Source organism: Scophthalmus maximus, chromosome 7 (genome assembly GCF_022379125.1).
Source record: "Scophthalmus maximus strain ysfricsl-2021 chromosome 7, ASM2237912v1, whole genome shotgun sequence".
Taxonomy (NCBI): domain Eukaryota; kingdom Metazoa; phylum Chordata; class Actinopteri; order Pleuronectiformes; family Scophthalmidae; genus Scophthalmus; species Scophthalmus maximus.
Window position 1 is genome coordinate 19,416,377 of NC_061521.1, and position 18,738 is coordinate 19,435,114.

The following is an 18,738-nucleotide window of genomic DNA, read 5'->3' on the forward strand; positions in this document are numbered from 1 at the left end:
TTGCGCACATGCTCAGTGTACATGAATGGGCGCGAGATATATGTCTTCAGGTGTGTACGTATAGACTGGGATTCATACTGATACGGAGCTAAAACGTTCGTCGGGATGGAGATCGTTAAACGAACACTAGTAATGTGGATGTGGCCCAAGATCCTAACATTTAGAAGGTCTTGCCTGAAAAATGTCTCAGAGACGTCCTCGCGCACTGTAACAACATAAAATAGAAGATCAGAGAATAAAAGCATCTCTGTCATTCATCAACATGTATCCAGTCACAACGCCGTGTCCGTTGTCGGGGTCTGTTCTCCAGCTACATTATGGCTGTGGCCTCCCAGCCGTGCAGGCCCGGAGCTGTGTCTCATCAACAGCTGCACCGAAGTTCCTACACTCCCGTGTAGTCCATGAATAATTCATGCAGCCAAACTGAAACAAGAGAGCCCAAAATAAATACCTGCGCTGACAGGCCAGCGCTTGGCCACAGGCCCTGTGTATTTTCTTTCCTCTGGTTTTGCCTCTCTCTCCCCCCGCGCCGTCTCTTTCCTGCCTCATATGCGCGTGTTTACTTTTGTTAAGGACAGTCTCGCTGGTACGCTTGTGTTGGGCAAACACATGCGGGTTTTTTTGTTGTTGTTGTTTACCGTTGTCTCCGTAGTGGCCATACTCCTCTCGCATGTTTTTCCGCTGTCAGTGTTTGACTGCAGATGAATATCTTCCTTCCCCTGTTTTGTCCCGCTGTCTGGCTGCCAGACAACCATTTGCCTGATTGTGGGAGGCTCGTATACTCCCCATCAGTTAGACCGCGCTCAGATCATCGCTACACAAGCCTACCCTCTCTCTTTTTTTTTTCTCCCTCTGGCTCTCTTCATTTCTCAGCCGTTCTTCCCGTCTTTTCTCGCCCTTTTCCGTCTATTCTCTCCCCCTCCATCTTGTCGTCTGGTGGGGTTTGTCATTCATCAGAGAGCCACATCTGCGAGGTGTCAGCCCGCTCTGATGAATGACTCTGATGAGAGAATGCTAAATGAACGAGGTAAACGAGAAAGCTGGGTAATTATTAGAAAAAGCCCTATTTTCGGGTTGACTGCTGTTTATTATTTCCTTTTTTTGCAATCGCGGCCGAGGGCAGAATGCTCTAATTGGAGAGTTGAACAAGTTGAGAAAGCGAAGCCCTCCTTTAAGTCATGCAGGATTAAGACTCAAAATGTGGTTTTGCGTCTTCCAGCAAGCCGTGTCTTTAATTCCGTCGCTTTTCACTATTCTCCCCTTGATCAAGTCAAGTCTTATTTTCTGTTTGGCTCCTGCGCGCCATCGCCTCTCTACTTATTTTTTTGTGCCTGCACATTCAGTGCAATCTCCACCTTTTTCCAATTTCTTTTGTCTTTTTCTCTCTTCTCAACTCTCTGCCTCTTGCCTCACGTCTCTCCAGGGCGCCCTGCCGTTTGATGATGACAACCTGAGGAATCTTCTGGAGAAGGTGAAGTTGGGGGTGTTTCACATGCCACACTTCATCCCTCCGGACTGTCAGAATCTTCTCCGTGGCATGATTGAAGTGGATGCTGGCAAAAGACTAACGGTCAGTTCAATTAAGAGACTGTAGCTCCTTAGTGCCAATAGAGAGAAATCTTCATGCTATATATATATATAAGGCCTGAATTGTTTCTTTGTATGATTATTTTTATTCCTTGTCCACAGCCAACAGAGTTTATGAAAAGCAGCAGCAGCAAAACACATTTATATGTTTTTCTGCATTCAGTATTCAAATCCCAGATAAACCAGGTCTGGGTTAAGAGAGAAAAAAATCATTATTTGGCACATTCACAGCAAGCTGGGAAAACTTGTAATGCTTGAAAGAGAGAGCAAGGTGGCAGAGATACACATTCAAACTAAAGTGGCTAATATCAACTCGGCACTGGCAAGCCAACCGTTGTCGTTTTGTTTTTTTGTCTTTTTTCGTCTTCCCTTGTGTTCCGAATGTGTTTTCCTCATCCCGAATTCTGTTTGAGTTCTTCCTCAAGTACAGGGTTGTGAATTCAGCAGAGTGCTGCTGTTTGTGTTCTCTCCCTCTGCACTGTTTATTGCACAACGCCGTGCCCTTTCTACCCAGCAACCGATCACCTTGGCAAGGTGGCTGGAGGAGAGCGCGAGGAGGGCAGAGAGTCGGGATGGAGAAGGAAAGAGGCGGACAAAGGGAAATGTGAATAATGAAAGTGGCCACAGAGCACAGAAGTACACACTTCAAAGAAAGATGGAGCTGCCCTTTGCTTTCGTCCTGTTTTTCACATTCAGACAATGCACAGGGATACTGACACACAACAACAAGGCCACATATTTGCAGGCATACCAAATACACACATCTCTCCAGGTATCTTTGTGGATCAAAACTGTATTCATGCACATGCCTCTAAGCAAATGTCTCCACACTAAGTGGATGCTGCGGCTCCATTTCCCTACACCTTAACTCATCCTTCAGTGTCAGGATGACCGGAGCTAATAGAAATGGGAAAGACACGAAGAAACTAGAAAGATACAAAAAAAGGGTTTCTCATTTGCATGGGAGTTTTCAAATTTAAGGTGAAGTCCTTCAGATAAGTAGCCAGTGTCTAAACATCAACTAAACACCCCACCTCTTTGGTATGCTGTACGGGACACTATATGCTCTACTTTTTTTCTTTCTGTTCTCTCTGCCTGACGAGGGCAGGTCACCCTGAGATCCCCTGGATATGTCCACCAGCCTCCAGCGCTGTCCTCCACAAAGCGTTACACGCAGCCAGAGCTGCTGGGAGAGAATATGCTGCCTGTCTGCCCCCCTCTCAGGCATGAGCGCCGCAAACAGAGCTCTGGGGATGTGCCGTAACCTCACAGAATGTCAAATAGCCCCGACGCACTGAGCGTCGCCGGAGTTCAGTGGGGACCACCGGGTCTCGGACGAAGACATGTACATTCAAGGGCGGGAAGGGACGCTATGATTTGTTCGCTTGGGATCGTTGGTAATGCTGTTGTCTGTTGTTAGCTGAATCAAATCAATAGGGTAATCAGACTATAACTACTGGCTCTATTTCAGTATGTTTATTGTCACCTGCTGTTAATTAGATTTCACTTGTAGATGCACCAACAAGGGCACACACAGAGCCGAGGCCCCCCCCTGCAGAGTCTGAGTGGGAGGGCATGCACGCGGGTTTAAGGGGCTTAGCTCCGTAAAAGCTTTTCTCTTCATTTCCTGTCTGTGTAGTCGGGGGCCCCGGAGGCGCCCGGGACAACCGCCGCAAAACAGGCGTCTCATCTTCGCTTCTCAAATGTACGCAGACACCCTGGAAAGATCGTCCTCCTCATGATCCCCGGCTAATGAAGAGTGTCGGCTAACTTATTATATTTAAGAGCGGTTCATCACAGACGTATAGCTCCCCCATGGGCACGGTTCATATAAATGACCAAGGTTACTGGAATGGAAAAATAGAAAGTGTGTTTTGCGTGTCAAATAAAATTGACCTCATTCGCACATAACTGCGGTTAATTTAGACAAATGCCCTGAATGGCATTCCTTCTTTTCCTAATGCGGGACGCTTCATTGATCCTTCTGTAATTCTGCCAAAGAAAGGAAGTGAAGTTGAAAAATAAAAGAGTTTAAAGCTTGAAGGCTCCTGGCAAACTCAAGCTTCATTTTATACCTGATATAAGAGCTAAAAAATATATATTTTGACAAATTAAAAGTTTGCAGTTATGGACAAATTGAATTATTTGCATTTAATGTGATTTAGCTTAACCTTCAGATGTCAGATGGTGGCTGATGCTGTTAATCTAGACTTTTTACCTTTTAGCAGGAATTAATCTGGTCTTATTATTTTCAGATTTATGATTGGATTTAATTACTGCCTATGTGAATTCTGCATTCTGCCTGAATAAACAGCCATACAGTATTAGTGAGAGACATGCATACACATGCTGAGACTTGAGAACTAATTCATGCCGCACCCAGATAAATACGTACCTGAACACACACACACTCACTGACACACACACCTAGCCGAGGCAGTGCCGCAGCAACATTCCCCGTCTGCCTGACTGAAAGCAGCTGGAATTGGTACTGTCACATTTAGAGACTGATTGATGTGATACTGCATTTCAAACCACATCACTTTCAAGCCTGCCTGTGATATCGGTCTCTCGCCTCTGGGCCTTCAATAAAAGTCGGGGAGAGTAGGTCACCCACCGGCCTGTATCTGACAGTCACGGGTGCCTCTGTCAATACCATGACCTCTGGTGAAGCCGACGGGAATCACCTACAGTCAGTGGTCTGCCCGGCTCAGTGACTGTACCCGAACATCACATGAAGGCATTTATCAGTGCTAAAGCGCAAGGGTCGATCCTCGGGGATGCGAACGCATCGGGACATTGATGGGGGGGGGCACGGACTTAAGAACTATGGCTCTAAATAAGTGACGGTAATTAGAAGTGCTCTGTGCATCTCTTGTGTTTCCACAACAGCAGCGGGAGCAAATTGAAAAAGTCTCAGCAGTGACATTGATCCGGTTTTCCTCTGCGGGCAGTTAAACCACGAGTCATTCTAATAGACATCTTCCTTTGTTGCCCATTCACTCCCTTTTTTTTTGGGCGGGGGGTTTGTCTCTTTCTGCTTTTTTCTTTCTCGGCCAAACGATCACGTTGACAAAGTGTGATGACACGAGTAGTCGGAGTGCGTTTGTGTGCGTAAAGGCTGGTGTGCAATGCACAACTTTGGGCTGTCCCCAGACGAAAGATGCCGGGGACAAAAACTCCGACCGTGTCAGGAATTTGAAGACGACCGTCTCACAATGTGACAGCTGCTGCGACCCATTTCTACTGACCGACCAGTAGCAATACAGCATGGAATGACGCTCTCACCAACACAGGCGCCACGGCGGCGCTGATGGATGGTGCACACTGACGACAGTTTATTCCTGTATATTTCCTCGCGCTGGAGCCTCAGTCTGGCACATACATCGAATGTAATGTCGTGTAGGTTTTTTGGATCCACGTCGCACAGTGTGGCTTCGCAATAAACTTTAAGAAGTCTGCTGGAATCGCACCGGTGCCTCGAGAGACGCGGAAAGAGAGCGGGAATGAGAGACTCCCGTCAGACCAGAGGCCTCGGCTGGGTCAACAGTGTCTGTGAGGGGAGATAATATCCTCTGTTTATGGCTCAGTTGGCATCACCTCTCTCAATCTCAATCCCAATAATATTTTTTTTTTCCGTTGGCAGTATTAATATTTGAAGACCTCATCATTTACCTCCACTGCTCAATCTGGACGTATTTTTCCTGCCGTGTTTGCATCAAGCCAGGAAGCTCCAGGCCTTTTTCGACGCCACACTGCGCCAGACATTTCTATACGTAGACACTTGACTGATGATTCTGTTCTAATGGTTTTCTTCCCCTGCAAAAAGATGATACAATTTGTGGCTTGTGTACTGACCTGTGCATTTTTTTCTCGTGTCTTTTACAGTTAGAACAGATCCAGAAGCACACGTGGTACATGTAAGTACCTCTCTATCGTTCCTTCCTTCTTTCTTTTCGTTACACCCTTCACTCCTCTCCTCCTCGCGCAGCCTGTTCTGCAGGACCCGTAGACCTGAGGGGAGCAGCCACATGATAAACGACTTTGAGCTCCAGCCCTGTACACCAGAGCACCTCTGAGCGGGGCATGACTCCTCTCCCGGGGATGTGGGGGTAAATTGGTAGTGCATGAAAGAGGATGTGCCACGTATGGTAAGATGAACAGGGAGCAGGGGAGGGGGGAAAGCAGGGGATGTGCTGGAGGCTGAACCCATCTCACCTCAATGTTCCCACCATTTAACTTTCATAACCGTGTGTATTCGCCTTTTACAGCTAGCATAAATCTTCCGAGAAAATTTGTAGCACATGTCATTGTATGTGATGTCAGAATTCATTTTTGAGGATTTTTCTTTTTTTTTTATATATATATATCCTTCCTTTTAATTATCCGATTATCACCATTTAGATGTTATAGCACACCCGCTGCAAAAGCTTTTTAAAGAACAGGATTTGAAAGTTGTTTTTTTTTTCCAGCCCGAGAGCAGAGATGAATCATTGTAGGTGGAGGTTGTGAGTCCTGGGAGGGAACTGAGTTATGGTTTCTGTCGTGTGCCGGAAGATCGTGCAAACGGACAGAGAGACTGATAAAGGGAACAGGAGCAGACAAGAAGAGAAGAGCTCAGCGAGAGAACACTGATGTATTGAAAGCGAGGAAGATGCTTGACTCTTTCTCTTTCTGCATGGAAGTCTGTGTCTGGCCAAGTGAATGAACGCATGAGTGAATTAATGAATGAATGAGATGGGGACAAATGTGGCTGTGGCTGTTTCCCAGGAGCGACTAGTCAGCGGAGTGTTAAAGTGAAGAGACGTGAGCCACTGTCTATTAAGATCATAAAAACTTTTCATTTTTACAAATTCAGATTAAAGCTTGAACTAATGCAGTTTACTTAATGAAACACAATCAAATAACATGGTGCTGCAATGAACCCGACCTTCATGAAGTATATATATATATATATATATATATATATATATATATATGTGTGCGTGTGGGTGTGTATATTGCAGAATTTTCAGTTTAAACAAAATCAACCTAATAACCTTCATTATGGCATGGTTTATTGCTGTTGTAATAGACTGCTTTAGTTTTAGCCAGGTGGACTTAATAGACTGACGTCTGAATGTAGGTTTCAGTATGTACATGTCATAGGTTTACAGGGATAAAACTGAGACCTTGTTTTTTATTTTCAGCTTTATAAGCCAAAATTGAAACAGGGATCCGAGGGTTTTCGTTTGACTGGGCTCAAAGGAGGAAAAATAGTAGGTTGAGGGAAAGAACTAGGGGGGTTGCATACTGAGAGAAACCTGTGTGTGTGCGCGCGCATGTGTGTTCTGTATTGGCACATTTGTAGAAATGGAAAATAGATGTGGTATTTGAAACGGACAACGACAATCCTCCAGAAATCCTCTAGAAAGTTGTCTCTGCGCAGCCTCTCATTTTAAATCCGAAAGAATAAAAGCTTCCTTGTTTGCTCCCTAAACGCAGGAGGAGGAAAGAAAAACAGAGAAGTGACAATGCCAGTAGAGTGTCTTGGAAGATTGCGGGTATGATGGGAAAAAAAAAAAGTTAGTTTATAAAACAGGCCGAGAGGAAAAAGGGGAGAATTTTTAATTCAACAGCATGACTCAGTCGTCTGTGTTCATGTTCGTGAGCACTATGACCACAGTTCATCCTCTGAAGATAACATGCAAAGTGACTAAACTGGGGGAAAATTCGTGACTATGAAAGTTTCATAACGTCAAACGGGGTCACAATGAGGTAAACATGTTGCCCCAGATGCCCGAGAGGCAAACACACACTGAAATATTTAACCCGCTGTCTTTTTCTCATTTGATCTGTGCATCTGCAATGCCTCTCTCTATAAGTTGCATAAGGTATATGAAAATATTAATGCAGAGCTGTTCAGATTTCCCGAAGTGGGTCGTACAGTGCCAGGGAACAAAAAATGGCTGACGGTGTCCTCATCTTTTTGCATTCCCAGTGGGGGGAAGAACGAGCCGGAGCCAGAGCAGCCTGTGCCCAGGAAGGTGACGATCCGCAGCCTGCCCTCCGCGGACGATATCGACCCGGACGTACTGGACAGCATGCACTCCCTGGGCTGCTTCAGAGACAAAAACAAACTCATGAAAGACCTGCTTTCAGACGAGTGAGTGGACGGACGAGCAAGAGTGAAGGGAGGGGGACAAGAACGATTTTTTGCGCGGGAACGACGGACGGCAGTTAGCAGCGACACGGGAATGGGAATTAAAGTAGTGTGTGTGGGTTGACATAGGAAAAATAATAAAAATGCAGCTGGACAGATACGGCGAGGAGGACAGGGTTGTGCTGTGGGTACAGTACAAGGCGATAAGGGGGATAGGCGATGAGAAGTGGGTGTGTGATGTCCATAGTTGGCCTTGGGTTTTTCCCCTGCTCTCCTGAAATCCCATGACGCCGTCATGTCAGATGTCTGAAGCCGAGGATCTGGACTGTTATCACACGGCGCTCACGCCTCTTGCCTCGGGATTCATTCCCTCAAACTGATCCGACCCGCACGCGAGCATGCTCCCCCTCGGTCACGCCGTTTATTCTCTGCCGCTTACGTTTGTGTCCCGGTTACTCGTGTTTCGAGCTTTGCCCAAGTGAATATGCGTTTATGCTCAGGACACTATTCTTTTATAGACTCGTTTTTATTAATAAGCGCATACAGACGGCCGGGTTTCCTTTTTACGTTCTGCTTATCTCTTCAATCTCTTCTCCCCTCTATTTTACATTTGCCCGGCTTCCCACATTTAAAACTAAACGAGCATCACTGTATATCATTCCTCTCTCTCCCCACCTCTTCCGTTTTCCTCCTTTCTCCGGGGAACATCCCATAATACTGTAGCTCTGGACTGGAGGAAAATCTGCTGTCTCCATCTCCCCGCCCTTGGTTCATTTTAGCTGAAGTTGCAGGTCCTTGTCTCTTTGCCTCCTACTGCTTTCCAATCTGTCTTTATTATGGAGGTCCAATCCCTGGGCCTTTTGCATAGAGAGTATTGGCCTAGAGGCTAAATATATTAGGCTTTCTGATTTACTGGGAAAGAAAAGGGATGAACTAATAATTTCTTTGGGTACTTTCATAAACTTACCAGCGGACGCAGCATATGGAGGCAGGGCATATCCTAAAACATATATGCAAAATATCATTATGAAAGCTTAATGGTCTGTAAAACTAAACTTTTGTTTTAATGATGGAAGCAATTTAGTAGCTGTTTCACAATGAACCCAAAAAGATTAAAGGACATTTATCATAGTGAGGATTTTTGCGGTTGCAGTTTAATACCTTGGTGTATGTGATTCATTTTTTGTGCACTCCCTAGAAATCAGATTGTAATTTGACTTTTTCTTTTTTATTGCCTCACCTTTGCAGTGACAACCAAGAAAAGATGATCTACTTCCTGTTGCTGGACCGTAAGGAGAGATATCCAAGTCAGGAGGACCAGAACCTTCCCCCTCGTAATGAGATTGGTGAGGCTTGAACAAAACAAAAGTGTAGATGACGAATGTAAAAAGATTGTAAAACATCATAGAATAACAACAAAAGCAGAAAGAGTGTAAGAGAGAAGATATAATTAAATCCATAAACATAGAATGCCACACACACAGTCCGTGATTATGTGATGGAGTTGAGGTTATGATGGAGTTACACCATTGGTCAGCTGAATGCTGTCTGACGGGCTGAGGCTACACCACTGGTCGGCCAGCTGACTTTCACCCGTTGGCTTTTGTTCTTTCAAAATGAATTGGTTTGAACAGTTTATCTGACATAATTCGGTGGGATGTTTACAGGCTGCCTGGCCAACTCGTCCAGATTTGCCTAATTTTTCTGACCCATTTAGCAACAAGCGCCTCGTGACCAATCCTGCCTACTTTGTGGACCAAACTTACCGTGGCTACTCTCCGTCTCCTTGCGGAAAGCAATCGTAGCTAAGTAGAGCGGCTTTCACACATGAACTGCAACCGTTAACGTTTTCAGACTGTTACCCGAGGGAGCGTTATGTGCGAACGGCAAAGGCCTGAATCAGCTGAACTGCTGCAGCTCACTGGCACAAAGTCTGTGTTGTGTCAAAAACACAAGAAAGTGCAAACAGGTAAAGGGCTGAAACCGGCCGACACAAGGGAGAATGCAAATATGACGCAATGAAAATATGCCAATTGGAGTATTACGGTTCCACATCAGCTTTTTCAATGACACTCCTCAATTTTGCACGTGTAGTTTTGACCTGGTCTTATTTTTAACCGGCAGCTGTAACTGCTTCAGTTCAGATGATAGCAAACAAATATCGATTCATACACCGCAAACCAGCACAGAGTTCCTCCCACAGAAATCTGAGCAGAGACATGCATCACTTAGACTTCTGCCAGCGTGATTTTACGAGTGCTGCAGTAGTGTGTGTGTGTGTGTGTGTGTGTGTGTGTCACACTGTGAGATACCGACATTTTGATGAATAGACTCCCTCTTCAGTGAATGTGATACAGTCAATACAGTGGCCATTAGTTCAAGGTCTGGGAGGAAACTATTACTTATTCACTATTAGTTAAAATGTCAACGTGATCAGCACTTAACATCACTCAAACACTCACACACATATGCACACAGAAGACGAAAGGAAGTACACACATTAACGCGTCGAGCCGGTCAGTTGGTGCAGTGTGTTGATTTCTGAATCGGCCTGAATCGCTGCTGTTTTCCCACAGATCCTCCAAAGAAGCGAGTGGACTCCCCCATGTTGAACCGCCACGGGAAGAGGAGACCAGAGAGGAAGTCCATGGAGGTCCTCAGCGTCACAGATGGAGGCTCGCCCGTGCCGGCCAGGAGGGCTATCGACATGACGCAGCACGGACAAAGGTATGCATGGAGGTGAAGTAAAAAAAAAAATTCATTACATTTTTAAATGAGCACAATGTAGTACTGTGTGTGTGTGTGTGTGTGTGTGTGTGTGTGTGTGTGTGTGTGTGTGTGTGTGTGTGTGTGTGTGTGTGTGTGTGTGTGTGTGTGTGTGTGTGTGTGTGTGTGTGTGTGTGTGTGTGTGTGTGTGTGTGTGTTATCGTACCGTCCGCATGGAGGGCCTCGCAGCCCGGTGGTGTTTCAGAAGGTCTGACAGACGAGTCTGTCTCCGCTGTCAGCGGGCTACATTTGTGGACAAGCACAAACAGAGACTGACTCGCCGCCCGCTTCGTCTCCTGTCTCGCCGTAGTGAATCAGTGTACAGTAAAGGCTTGGATATTCCTGACGCCAGAACAAAACGCAGCAAGGAAGAAAGGAACTCGCTTGTCACTCACTTCCCAATGCCTCCCACCCGCCTCTCGCTCCGCGTCTCGCCCCCCTCGTGACGAGGAGACGTGCGTGGCAGGAGAAAGATGCAGCGGAGCTTTTTTCTGTTTTCTTTTAGAATTGTGCTGATGTGGTGCAGCGTGCGGCAGCTTCCCGGCTCCTTTTTTTAATAAGCTATAACTCAAAATTACATTATTAAATTCAGAACTGCTGTGTCTTCCAGAGCCAACAGTTTTTGGGATAGCACTTGCTAAAGTTTAACTTCACTCTCTCAATTAACTTAATGTTCCAATTGAAGAAAGACTGTGCATTTGCAATTCAGAGTCTCTTTTCCGGTGTTGGCTCAATTATCTTCTTTTTTTTTTTTAATTTTCATCTGAACGTATTGATAATCAGTTTCTCCCATACTGTGTCCCACTTTCTCCAGACGCAGAACATTTTCTCCGCTTCCACGTATTCGAAATGTTCAATTCGAGCCCCGAACCGCAGCCCTACAAGCCACACTGGACTGATTTAAAATCTGTTTCCTCATCTTATTTCAGCAGCCAATACTTCACCACATTTCTGCTCAGAGGCAGTGACATTCTTGACAGCGGGGGAGATTGAATCTGAGGGGGGGCGATAACCTGATCTGCCTAACGATGGGCAGGTTGGCAGAGTGCTGCAGAAAGCTTTTTCGCGCGCACAGTGCGTGCGAGTGTGTACGCTATGGATGAAAAAATATGTAGTAATAATGTTGAATATTCATCTAAATGTCAGGTGCACGAGGAACTCCTCACCCGGTTCGGTCACAACACTTCTGCTTTAATCTCTCTGTCCACCGGTGCCTCTCGAGGTTCAGCTGACGATGAATCTTTTTTGTGTTTCAACGCCTCTGCTGCGCTCCTTCATGCCCCCCCCCGGGCGATCTGAGACGCATCTCTTCTTTATTTAAAGGAGGCGTTTGTTTAGAAGCTGCCTCCTTCTGCCCTTCGCTCCGACTCCATTTCAGCCGAGTGTGGAGTTTAAAAAAAAAAAAACGGTTTGCCAGTTTGCAATGTTGTTTTTTTTTTGGAGGCATTCAAACTAACCTCCGAGCACCGGCTCCCGTGTTGTGGACAACTGAATGGAGTTCGTCATCAAAGGGGCAGAAAAAATGAAGAGGTTCGCTCATGTGAATCTCAGTGAGAGGGCACTACTAGTGAGCAGCATATAAAACAGGGTTGTGTCTGAATCCTTCGTATATCAGCAGCCGCACTCATTAATAAAAAAACTACCCTGCATCTTTCGTCCACGCTACTTTAAATCAGTTTTTTATATCCCTCCGCCCAAATGTACCCCCCCTCCTTTTCCTTCTCTCTCTCTCTCTCTCTCTCTCTCTCTCTCTCTCTCGATCTCTTGTGTGCAGCTGACCTTCAGTCCAAACCCCCCCCCACCGTTAGTATGGAATTTCTATGTTAATGTAGAAATGCTGCTAGTGCTTCTCTGTCTGGCTTCCCTGGAGGGGCGGCGGTGAGTCGATGTGGGGGGTGGTGGTGGTCTTGTACCTCGGCCCCTCCGCCTCCGGATCAAGTGAAACCTCCAGCTGATCAGTAGCAGGAAAAACTGATGTTGGTAACAAAGTCTGGTTAAATCTGGATTTTGTTGTGGGTTTTTTAAAAACTTTTTGTTCCTTTCATCATGTCCTTGTGTGCACTTTGTTTGATCCTGTGCCTGCTTGTAGGTGTATATATATATATATATATATATATATATATATATATATATATATACACACCTACAAGCATATATGTATATATATATATATATATATATATATGTATATTTAGACGATGGTGTTGGCGAGGCACAGACCGAATAGTGTCCAAAGATCTGACTGACTCTTTCTCTGAACCTAACCTTATCTTTCCCCGACAGCAGACTTTTGTCGACAGCACAGAAGATTCACAGACCTTCAGATCAGAGGGCGTCAGAGATAGAGGCCTGACTTTGAGACGTGTTTTGACAGGATACATTTCCACCAGAGTAAACGGGGAAAGAGAGAGGGGGAACAGTTTTATCCAAAATTACACAACCAAAAATGCCTGATCTTCAACCCTCATCCAGCATTTCCCTACTCACACATCTCGTGTACGGCATTTGCAATCCCAAGCACCTGCCCAGGCTCCGTTTCCACACGCGTCAGTGTGTGATTTGACGGCTCCTGTGAGGCTGAATTGTATAGATTTTGAGATAAATCCTACGGTGGCCGCGTTGCACTGAAATACACGCGAGGGCGTTTTACCACAAATGCCCGTTTCATTCGTTGTATATACCCAAAAGTGACTTGAAAAGACATTAAAAGCTGAAACCCAAAGCACAAGAAATCCCACTGATTTCATTTTAAATCTTAACAACATGCCAGGAGAAATGAAAGGGGGTTAATGATATGGAAATGAAATATGGAAAAGTGCTGCAGTGTGAAGAAGAGAATATCAATTGAATTTTCCTTTTTCTTTTTTCCCCCTTTACAGCTCTGCTCGTGTTGCCTCATGCAGTTTGAATGTGTTGGGTTAGTCGGAGCTATCTTAATAAGTGAAGCCCTCATGCTAATCATTGACACTAATTTATTGAAGAGACTCAAATGACCACAAATAAGGCAGAAACTGCGGGGGTCTGCCTACATATAGAAATGTGAGGAGCTGAGGTGTGAATATTAATGCGCCGAGTCCCCGGGGAGTTGTCAAGGCTCAGGAAAGGAAATAAATTTAAACTGTGTTGATTTATTTGAATATCAACTGCGTGCAGCAGAGCTCCGTTGGTCGGACAAAGTCAATATAGAGGAGGGAGAAATGGAAACCACGCGAGCGCAGCACGCACTTTTGCGTTTCGGCTTTGGCAGTGTTATTCATTTACCGTTTGACTCTTGGCGCCATCCATTTGGTGGTGCTTCCCTTTTGTTTTATTCCAGTCCATGCCCTCGTCCCAGAACCCCTTGTACTTGTTCCATTCCCCACATTCAAACATTAGACCCCCACAGGTGCTTTGGACGGGTGTCCCACGTGAGAACATGGGGCCCCGCTCCAAAATAGACTTGTGGCGATGTTTGCTTCAGGACTAATGGATGATAGAAAGACGAGCATGGGTCACCACACACACACACGTCATCGTACACACATAACATCTTGTAGTATTTAGCAATGCAGCTTTTTGGGGGATTTCATTTCTCCAGATTTTGAGATATTCTTTTTTTTCCTTTTAGTGGAGATCTGTTACTTCTGCTACAATATCACAATGTAAAATACTTTGTTGCAGGGAAAAAAACACAAGTCAAGCTTAGTGTATTAAAAGGATGGAAGTATTTACGGCATCAAACAGTTGTCATGCCGCAGTAAGTGTTAGCGTGTGATATTTCAATAGTAATATTTTCAATGTTGTAGCTGGTGGAGCCAGTTTTAACCACTTTAGACTGTGTGACGTTTGTAAAATCTCAATCTGAAAAGTAAGTAGTAACTAAAGCTATCAAGTAAAGGCAGTGGAGCTAAAAGTGAAATGTTGTAGATTAGAAAAAAAGAAATACCAGCTAGTTTTATGTAAATGAAAACAGTACTTAAGAGCAGTACTTTTGTTTTAACCAGAGTTACTAGAAAATTGATTCTGTGAGGAGATTATAAGTAATTTCTAAATTTTCGAAAGCATTTTGTGGTATTGGCAGAAATCTTCGAGTGGCTCTTTCAAAACTTCAAGAAACTGAAACTTATTTTTTTGTAGTTTGGGTGAACTGACCCTTTAAAAGCAAGCGCGCGCACACAAACAAACACAGAGATCTTCGCTGACTCCAGCATCTCCTCTCCTCCTGACGCGTTGGCTTCTTTGTGTCGATTTGATAAGACCATGAATGATCGCTCGGATGAGCGTGCTGTTCACTATAAATAAATAAGTAAAACGCTCGTCATTAATAATTCATCATCTCTCCGAAGCCCATTACTGTAACAGAGCATAAACCATCTGAAACATTAGCTCGATAGACCTGCTTTTTCCAACATTAACAGATGCAGGGTGCCTCCGACAATATGCTCGTAATGGCCCGAGGACGCTGTGTTTTGGCCGCGTTCAGACCGGCGACGTGTGGACAGGCGCCGTGGTGAGCGACTGTGGCCACGTCTCGGCGGACCAAAGGACTTAAATGTAAATGATAGCAACTGTCTGGTCGGCTGCTCTGTGAAACGAGAAGTCATCGCCAGCGTAGCCTTAGCATCGCCTACTCGTGTGTGTGTGTGTGTGTGTGTGTGTCTGTGTCTGTGTGTGTGTGTGTGTGTGTGTGTGTGTGTGCAATAAATGCACTCGCAGAAGGGCCATGTGGGAGAGTTACAAAAATAGCCTAAGAGTGGGTGTTTCTATATTTTCCTCTCTCTTGTGGTAGCTGTAATAGTTGCTCTGTTTGTGTGTCTGTGCCTCTCAGGAGAAAGATTACAGTTCTATTATCAGTTTCCTTTCTTTAGGCACAGCACCGGCATCACTTTTACAGGTTTTTCCGTGCGTGCGTGTGTGTCCATGTACGGATGCCTCTGCGGCCCCATGGGACTGCTCCAGCGTTAGGAATGAGCATCAGTCCCCATTACTCCATCCATCCCTCCCATCCTCCCATTCTTTCAACCCCTCCCTCATTCCTCTGTCACTCTAAACTCCCTCATTTTCCCCCCCCCACACACACACACACACGCACACATTTGTCCGTGAGGCCGTTCTTCACACAAACCAAGCAAGACGGAGGAAAAAAAAACATGAGATGCGGCCTTCATCTTTTGAAGAAGAGGCCTAATGTGCACTAGTGCGTCCGTGCTGAAATGGAGAGGTAAAGAAGTGCAGAGAAGGAGGAGGGGGTTGTTATTATTAGATGGAGTGACAATAAGGGAACAGTGCTGTGACAGTGAGCAGCTGGTGTTTCCGAGTGTTGACAGGCCCTAGTTTTTGTGTGTTCGCGTGCGTGTGCGCTTGATGGAGACAGATTGTCCTGTGGTTGTTCATTTCTGAACAGGGCTCCGCTCATAGGGGTTATTGACGGCATCTGCAGGGGGGGGGACACATGACAAATTTGGGGCACTCAACCAAATGTCCCGCTTCATTTCCCCCCCACCTCAAGATATTTTCCACTGATCCAGTGCAAAGGCCCAAAAAGTCATCGTGTTCCATCGTTTACTGGCACACTGCAAGAGAGGGGGCGGAGAAGGATCATTTGAAATGCTTCCAAATCTGTGGAGAGTAGCCTTTAGGTTCACGTGAGAGGCCGCGGTCGAATCAGCATATTTGAAACGGAAGTTTGAGCTCAAAGTTGAGACTAATGTGTATTGCCAGGCGCCGCCACTGTGTCGTAGCGCTCCCACCGTCATGAATAGGCGTCGGGCCGCGGCTCAGCCCTTCGCAGACCCGTGCGCTTGGTATGACGGCGCCATATGCTGCAGTGCTTTCTTAACCCCGGTCAACTTGCAACCTCCGAGCTCTCTCAACCTCCACCTGTGTTGGACCGGAAACAAAAAAAAACATGAAGCGCGTGCATATGTTGACTCTGCCCCTTTTCTCTGCTCTTGTGCCACAGGTCGCGGTCTATCAGCGGAGCCTCCTCCGGCCTCTCCACCAGCCCCCTCAGCAGCCCGCGGGTAAGTCGCAACCCCGGGAGCACTTGTCGAACACACACACACACACACACACACACACACACACTCGTACGACACACACCTATCCAGTTGTCCACCTTCGGGGGTTTAACGGCCGTCCAACCACTGCTGGCCCACATCTTATTGGTGTCATCTTATTGCCGTTTTTTTTTCTGACATGTCAGCAAGAGAAAATAAAGACGCTCATTCTCGACCTTTAACGAAAAGGCAGCACACACGCCATGAAAGCGATATGTATGGTATCTGTCTGCAAATGCATTGTTGTTCTTCCATCAGTTTGAGAAACAGTTTATTTGTCTTGATCCACAGTTCAGATCTCTGTTTGCATTCTGAGGAAGATGATAAGCCGTTCATATCCGCTGTTGAATCAGGCTTTACATAAGACATCACTGTGTCCATATGTTCCGTATCTTTCTGTGAACTCGATGTACAACGCATACTGCGAAACGTGACAGCACGGCAAACTTTGTCCTACCCCGAAGCCTCTTCTCTCTCCGACCCTCTCTGCTTGTTATCCGTCTCTCTGTTTTTTCTGTGGCCTGAGCTCTTTGGAAATCCAGCTCAGGGTCCGCTTCAGAAAAAGAAAAACCCTCTTCTCTTGCTCTCCTCGGAGCCGGGGGGAGCTCGCTGGTAAACTTTTTCCACGCGACTAACCCGAGAGGGCTCCAGATTAGCCGGCCTCCTAAGACGAGCTCCTCGCGCCACACAGGTTCTTTCAGGCTGATCTGAAAGGGAAATTGATTTCTCAGACCGACCCAAAGCCCTGGATTGAGCTCTCGGCAAAGAGGGCTTAATTTTTGTCCAGATTTGTGGGCTGGAAGAGAGGGAGGGTGTCCGAGGGAAACGGTTATCAGTGCGCCGTGCGTGCCGGCAATCTCACCATAGATGAACATCTGTATGAAATGTCGTAATTGTGTCCCCCCCTATTTCGACGAGACAACCCGATTGGTCCTCACACCTGCCTGCTTGCTTGTCTGCTTGCGGAGCTCTGCATGTTTTATTCATTTGTATATTTCTGTTTGAACTCTGTTGAAATTGTGTGCGTTGCTCGCCGTTTTTGTTGTTCCCATTTAACTTTTCTTTTCACACGAGTCACTCTGTAGACTAACTGCATGTTTTTTTTTCCTTCTCCTGTTTCTTCTTTTCTTTTTGTCTCTCCTGTGTATGTACACTTCTCACCTGCCTCTATATTATTTGCCTGCCCCTTGCCTCTTCCTGCGACGTTGTTTGTTCTGCCGCGCTCGTCTTCTTGCTTTACCTGTGCGTCTGTGTGCTTGCGTTCGTCCCCGTGTGTTTCTCCTGTGTTTCCTTTCCCTCCTCCACCTGTTTCCTGGCTCCTGGCCGTGTTGTGCCGTACGTGTCCTCTTAACTCCAGCCTGTCAGAAAGTTTGGCGTGCCCCCTCAGACCCCGGACTTGTTACAGTCCCCCATCACCAGCCCCTGCCCGTCGCCAGAACCTGCCCCCAACCGCGCAGGCCCGTGTGTCTCCACCCCCAACTCGCTCGCTCCGAACAACGAGCCCCTGCCGGCCGAACTCAACAAGACGCAGACACTCCCAGCCAAACCCAAAGTCGCTCCAAAGCCCCTCCAAGCCACGCGATCCAACCCGCTCCCAGAACCCTCCCCAGATCCAGCATGTGCAGCCAAATCGGAGCCTTCCACTCCCTTCCAGCTCCCATCACAGCCACCCTCTGCCTCTGTGCCCCCCACCCCTACTTCCCCATCCTCCCCCTCGTCCCCCTTCTCCCCATCCACAATCGCTAGTGCTCCCCTCCCGAACAGCCCGCACGTACGGCGCTCTCATTTCGCCGCCAGCCCCCAGCTCTCCGTGCCCTTTAGCCCAGTGGGGCCCCTGTCGCCCATCCGGCTGCACCACTTTCACCCCGTGGCACCGGAGCCTTCTTCCTTCTCTGACCTTCGACCCAAATCTATCCCCCTCATACAGGTTACCCCTCACCCCTCCCCTCGAGGCAGCCCCCTCCCCACCCCAAAGGGCACCCCAGTGCACACTCCCAAGGACAGCCCATGCGGGACCCCCACCCCAACGCCACCCCCCAGCCCGTCCATCGGAGGCATGCCGTGGAGGACGCGCCTCAACTCCATCAAGAACAGCTTCCTGGGCTCACCACGCTTCCACCGCAGGAAACTCCAAGGTTCCGACGCCAAATACTGAATGATCTTCTAATCGTATTAATCTTGGGTTGTTAGTTTTGCTCATCATTA

General features: G+C 46.7%; 1 protein-coding gene and 1 long non-coding RNA gene across 7 annotated transcripts in view; one reads left to right on the forward strand and one right to left on the reverse strand.

Moving 5' to 3' along the window:
• brsk2a (BR serine/threonine kinase 2a) overlaps positions 1-18,738 on the forward strand; it is a 148,537-nt gene that overhangs the window by 119,322 nt on the left and 10,477 nt on the right. For 3 of the 5 annotated variants that reach the window (XM_035642575.2, XM_035642569.2, XM_035642571.2), the window contains exons 8-14: positions 1,424-1,570; positions 5,476-5,507; positions 7,568-7,732; positions 8,978-9,075; positions 10,306-10,468; positions 16,437-16,497; positions 18,461-18,668. In XM_035642575.2, the coding sequence (XP_035498468.1) occupies positions 1,424-1,570; positions 5,476-5,507; positions 7,568-7,732; positions 8,978-9,075; positions 10,306-10,468; positions 16,437-16,497; positions 18,461-18,668 (874 nt within the window). Of the gene's footprint in view, positions 1-1,423; positions 1,571-5,475; positions 5,508-7,567; positions 7,733-8,977; positions 9,076-10,305; positions 10,469-16,436; positions 16,498-17,890; positions 18,669-18,738 lie in introns of all 5 variants that reach the window. The other 2 variants (XM_047333537.1, XM_035642570.2) reach the window with 2 other exon arrangements.
• Positions 7,190-11,913, reverse strand: LOC118315349. 2 transcript variants are annotated; one of them, XR_004794840.2, is made up of 6 exons: positions 11,662-11,913; positions 10,662-10,738; positions 10,229-10,428; positions 8,970-9,081; positions 8,697-8,729; positions 7,190-7,687 (listed from the first exon to the last, which is right to left on the reverse strand). It is a non-coding gene; the product is annotated as an uncharacterized LOC118315349 (long non-coding RNA). The 2 variants fall into 2 exon arrangements; XR_007031023.1 differs by lacking the exon at positions 10,662-10,738.